Source organism: Scleropages formosus, chromosome 11, assembly GCF_900964775.1.
Source record: "Scleropages formosus chromosome 11, fSclFor1.1, whole genome shotgun sequence".
Taxonomy (NCBI): Eukaryota; Metazoa; Chordata; class Actinopteri; order Osteoglossiformes; family Osteoglossidae; genus Scleropages; species Scleropages formosus.
The window spans coordinates 21,982,662-21,988,656 of NC_041816.1; the positions used below are offsets into that span (position 1 = coordinate 21,982,662).

At 40.3% G+C, this 5,995-nt stretch overlaps 1 protein-coding gene across 1 annotated transcript; it reads left to right on the forward strand.

The window, feature by feature from the left end:
* Window positions 1–1,725: 1,725 nt before the first annotated feature.
* On the forward strand, window positions 1,726–5,054 carry LOC108941035 (dynein light chain roadblock-type 2). Its single transcript, XM_018763473.2, has 4 exons — window positions 1,726–1,874; window positions 3,714–3,789; window positions 4,425–4,592; window positions 4,800–5,054. Exons 1-4 carry the CDS (start codon window positions 1,872–1,874, stop codon window positions 4,841–4,843), a joined length of 291 nt encoding a protein of 96 aa, XP_018618989.1. The 5' UTR covers window positions 1,726–1,871; the 3' UTR covers window positions 4,844–5,054.
* The last annotated feature ends 941 nt before the right edge of the window (window positions 5,055–5,995 follow it).

The following is a 5,995-nucleotide window of genomic DNA, read 5'->3' on the forward strand; positions in this document are numbered from 1 at the left end:
GTTGATGTTCAGCAACCATGTGAGGATCTGTTTCAGCCTCTAAGATTTACCCTCTTTGCATAATATCAAAAAAGAAATTGCAGTTATATAAAGAGAAAGATCAGACAAGTTTTCATTTATTTGTTACAGGACCTGCTGGTAGCATAGTAGTAGTTAGAGCGAGTGCTTTTGGATCCAAAGGTCCAACCAAGGTTTGATGCCCACCTGCAGCTGCAGTGTCCTCGAGCAAAGTACTTAACCCTGAATTGCTCCAGTAAAATTACCCAGCTGTATAAATGGGTAAATAATTGTATCCTTAAGATTGTATCTTTCTTTGGAGAAAAGTGTCAGCTGAATTAGAAAAAGTTATTTATTGAGTTAGCAGTTGCATTTGTCCGCAGCATCTTAATGTCATTAACCTTTATTGCATACCATCAAAGACATTATGAGATACTCTCATGTTTCTTGCGAGATGCCAGTCAGAACGCACGCGTGGAGAGCGTAGGCCGAAGAGCGAGGATCGTGATCCAGTGAACACGCGGAAAAGCGCAACGCTGAGCGCGGGGAAAAGTAACGGTTCTCGATTAGGTCCCGCAAACACTCTGGACAGGTGGTCTTCTTTTTAATTGCTTCATTGCAGTGCAGTTGTTTGATGTAAAACGTGGATTTAGCTCTTATGATTGTCTCCTGCGGTCCTCTGGTGTAACCTCTCCAAGGTCGTGACTGATACAAACCAACAAACATCAACAACCGCTTCTCCCGAGCAGGGTCGCAGAGGGCTGGAGCCTATCCGGAAACACAGGGCGCAAGTCTGAAGAGGGGCGGGACACACCCTCGATGGGACACCAATCCATCCAAAGGCACCCCTTGTGCAGAACTTGAACCTCCGACCCGCCACATAGCGGGCACCAGCAAAACCCGCTGCACCACCACACCCTCTCGTGACAGACATAAATTGAAAAGTTTATGCAATAATCTGCATCCATTTTCTTCATTCTGAATACATATTATTGCCGGTACTATTTTTGAATTACCCTTCTGTATTTTAATTTGATACAATATTTTATTTTGGCACAATGATTTTTTTTTTTTTTTTTACATGGTAACTTTTTGACTGCTGGTCTCCAACTCCACGGTGTACCATTTAAACAATTAGTCCTATACTATTTTCCATTTAGAAGACTTCTCACAAAACATAACTGTCATGTTATACCGAAAGTTGATTGTTCTGAGTTAACGTTCTTGTAATGTATGTGATTTGTGATTTGTTCAATTAAAAAAAAAAAAAGCTATACCGGAAGTGACCACAATTAAGGAAGGAAATTACAAAAGAAAACTCGGTAAGGAACACAGGTATATACTCTGCTTCTCTGACAGTTCTTTACTACCATTTCAAACAGTTTGAAGAGTAAAAAAGAGTAAAAACAACAACAAAGTAAAAATTAAAGCCAACAGGCGATAAGGGCGGGTGTTTTTCTGGCAATAACGTACACGGTGGCTGCAGAGGGACGATGGGAAATGTAGTCCGTGATACAGAACCCGCTCCTCTGTAAAGTTATACGGATGATTAGATTGACTTAATCTTAAACCAAGATCCCACCACATAATGAGAAAAAAAAAATGTATTGTTCATAAAATCTCTAGATAAATATACATTTAAACTGACGATGAATTGTGTTTTTGTGCTGCCAGTGGCAGTGCGGAATCGACCGTTCGGGGTCCGCACTGTCGAGTGGAAACAGGCGCCGCCTCCGTCTCTCTTAGCAACCAAGAGACGCTGAAGACAATTCATTCGTTGGAAACTACACCAGTTACATTCTATTTACACCTATTCGTTTGGTCGACGCTTTTTTCCGAAACGACGTGTGAGAAAGTGCATCCGACATTAAACTATGGTAATTATATTCAGTTTGGCTTCTTCAAGAAGAAGTTCTTGGGCGCATCACTTTTTATTTTGTGGCTTTCGAATTCCATCCATTCTAAATGCTTGTCCGACCGCCTTAGTTTCGTTTTGTTGTATTATTATTATTATTATTATTATTATTATTATTATATGCTATATAATATATGTTTAATGCATTTCTTAGTGTAATAAAGGTGCAGTTTTATTAGTACAGTGAACCTGTTGCTGAGCTGTTGTTTGCTACACTTACATTTTACTATACTTGACTTCTCTATTTAATACATTGCAATAACTTTTAAACATTTAGTGCATCTGTGTTTCCATTTTTGCAGCAGTGGTGTTATGAGTACTTTGATAAACTACTATCTTTAATTTATACAACAGCCAATCAAGTATATTAATACTTTGCCTTAAACCGTTGCACTAATTGGTGCCTTAACTGTAATTGTATTATAATAGTTGTTTGCTTCACAGTATCTCAACGGCTAAACGTATATGCAGGTTTCCCTCCCTTACGGAACACCCATATTGCAAGAAATCAGACTTTGTATCACATTTTACATTTATTTATTTAGCAGACACTTTTCTCCACAGCGACTTCCAATGAGAGGGGGGTGCGGTGGTGCAGTGGGTTGGACTGGGTCCTGCTCTCCGGTGGGTCTGGGGTTCAGTTCCTGCTTGGGGTGCCTTGCGAGAGACTGGTGTCCCGTCCTGGGTGTGTCCCCTCCCCTTCCAGCCTTACACCCCACGTTCCCAGGTTAGGCTCTGGTTCACTGCACCCCTGCTCGGGACAAGCGACTTCAGCCTGTGTGTGTGTGTGTGTGACTCAGGAGCACATTGTTTATTTTTTCCATTTAAATTAATGGTAATTAGCCTCTCTGGGGTACAAGCAACAATCCAAGAAACCCACACACACTGTCTGAAACAGCTCATCCCAAGTGTGGTCGCAGCGAACCGAACCCTAGCCCGGCAACACAGGGCGCAAGGCTGGAGGAGGAAGGGACGCACCCAGGACGGGATGCCAGTCTGCCGCAAGGCACCCCAAGCGGGACTCCAACCCCAGACCCACCAGAGAGCAGGACCGGTCCAAACCTGCTGCATCATCGCAATCCAAGAAACCTTTTTAAAAAAAAAGATTTCTCCCCAAAATGTAACTTCTGCTAGGACCAGCCGTATTTACCTTCAAGTGCTCCAGGATATTTTCCCACCTGAATAAATGGGTAAATAATTGTAGGTAGCTTAAAATTTTAAGATCCTTTGGAGAAACACATCAGCTAAATGCAACTATCATCCTCTTGCTAAATCACAACACAAACTCCTTTCATGATGAAATGTATTTTAATGTTGTGATCTACACCTGAAGTTCCTTCTCTAAACATGTGGATGACAGAAGTGTTTAAATTTCTCCAACTTGAAAAACTGACATTTGATTTGCATGACAACTCCAATGAAATCTGGAATATCTGGACACCCTTGGGGAAGTTATTGAAAGCTGCTCCATGATCATACCAGTGATGAATTGTAACCTTTTAACCCTGAGCCCTCGCTGTATGTATGTTATATATTTGTCTTTTCTCCATCTACTGTCTATCTGTATGCTGTTTTCACACTGTGCTGTTCATAAAATCAATTTAAAAAAAAAAGAAAAAGCTAATCAAGTTCTTTACCTGAACTCACCAGGACATTTTCAGGAACAAATTAAAGTCATAATTTTTCCTTCCTGTACAGCTGGCTATGTTAAATATAATTGTGTCCTGGGTACATTTTTTATGGTTTATAGTTAATACAATTTCCTATAGGTTATGCTTATTTGAGCTGAACTGTTTTACAGGCAGAAGTGGAAGAAACACTGAAAAGAATACAAACTCACAAAGGTGTGATTGGAATAATTGTTGTCAATGCAGAAGGTAAGGTCAACTGTTGGCTGTTTTTTAAAACAATTTTATCGCCCGTCGTGATGGATCTGCAATTGTAATAATACCCAATGAAAATAATAGTTACGGGATTTTTTGCAATACATTGTGTTGTGGATCGCTGTGGCCCACAGGGGAGTACCAGGTTCAAGGAAGTGGTCAAATGAGGGACAGTGGTGAATGGATTTGTAGGCACTTTGTTTTCTTTTCTCCATAACTGCAAATTTAAGTTGGGGGGAAAAAAGCCCTTACTAAAACAAACAATGGGCAGGCATCAGCCGTTGTTTTCAAATAAACTCGCTAACATAAAAGTAACAAATAAAAAGTAAAACAAAGCTCAACTTGATTGTCAGCCTTCAAAATCATAAATTCTGTCTAACAGATTACCAGGTCCATATATATATATATATTTTTTTTTTTTTCACCCTCCCAGGCTCTCTGTGAACTCTTAATTAGTCCAATTGGCCACACCTGGTGCTCATTTCTTGCCCTGGATCATCCCTGATAGGTGGCAGGGCAAGGAATGGATGTTCCAGGTTCCAGCCTAACACAGCTAGAGTGGAAATTTACATGATTTATTGTAGAAACTATCGCCCATCCCAACCCACCGATTTTGGCTTTTTGAATAGGTATCCCGATCAGGACGACCCTGGACAACTCCACCACCGTTCAGTATGCAGCGCAGTTACATCATCTCACCATGCTGTCCAGAAGTGCAGTCAGAGAACTCGATCCTCAGAATGACCTCACATTCCTTCGCATTAAATCAAAAAAGCATGAGATCATGGTAGCACCAGGTAAGGTGGAAGAAAAGCCAAGTTATATTTAAAATTGTCAAATGAGAAACGCATTCATTCAGTGGTCTGTAAGCACTGTAAATGTCAAACCTGAAATGAACTCACAGTATTCATGTTTTTGTTCTGTGTTTCAGGCTAAGACCAGCTTTAGTTGATTTTTTCTATCCGTGGCACCTAACAAGGTCTTTTCCCTTCTCTTTTTTTCAGAGAAAGACTATCTCTTGGTTGTAATCCAGAACCCAAGCGAATAGGGTTTCTTTACTCAACCTGAAGTCCCCTGATTGCAAGTCAAGAATCCTTATTTCTCGTACACATTCCAAAGGGCTCTTCCCTAGCTGTTGTTTCATTAGTCAGTTCCATTCTACAAATGGCTTGTTTAATTCATTTACCCTTATTAGTTTAGCTGATGCCTTTTTCCAAAGCGATTTACAATGTTAAACTACTTGCAATTATTTACCCATTTACACAGCTGGGTAATTTTACTGGAGCAATCTATGCTAAGTACCTTGCTCAAGGGTACGTCTCATTTAGTAGCCTATATTCAACTATGCATCGCAAATGTCCAATAAAAAGAAAATAAAATTTAAGGGGAGTGAATGCATACAGCCATTTTTCACACTTTCATCTTATGTTTCCTTAGTTTTCCTTTACTGTTTGATACCTGGATTTCTTAGTGGATCCAGGTGTTTCTGGAGCCCGCTCAAAGTTCACGTCTCTTTGGCCAGTGCATTATTTCAGACCAGCTGACAAAGTGTTAAATCCTTAAAAATGTAACACTGCATGTTTTGTTACAGAAAAGATGTTTTTCAATAAATTTGATCACCTCTTTACCACCATCAGAGGTAGGATAAAGGGTTCTATCAAGTCTGTTCGTTATTGGAGTGTCTCCACAGATTTATGGCTTCCGCTTGTGGTCCCAAGATTGAAAGTGGTGCATCTCCATTGTAGTCGTTGCAAGTCCATCCAGCTGATTGCTGGCTATCGTCCCCTTCTTTTTCTTTCATCTGTTCCAAGCCTTAATGTCTTTTTGAGAGAATCCAGTCTAAGCATGACATGTCCAAAGTATGATAACCTCACCCTTATCACTTGTGCTTCCAAAGAGAGTTCTGGCTCGGTTTGAGCCAAGATCCATCTGTTTGCGTTCCCGCTATCCTTACAAGTCCCCTACTGCACCACAGTTAAAAGAAGTCTCTTTTCCTTGTCCTGCTTTTCAGTGCTAACTTTTCACATCAATATAGTGTCCTTGAACATATCATTATTTATAGCTATAATCTTCGCTCTGGTGGATATAGCAAGTGAGGATCTTTTCAAGATTTTCAGTGTTAGGTACATCGTTACTAGATCCTTTAGTGCTGACCATTAATCTCCATAGGTGGAAGATGTCAACTACTACTATGTCTTCA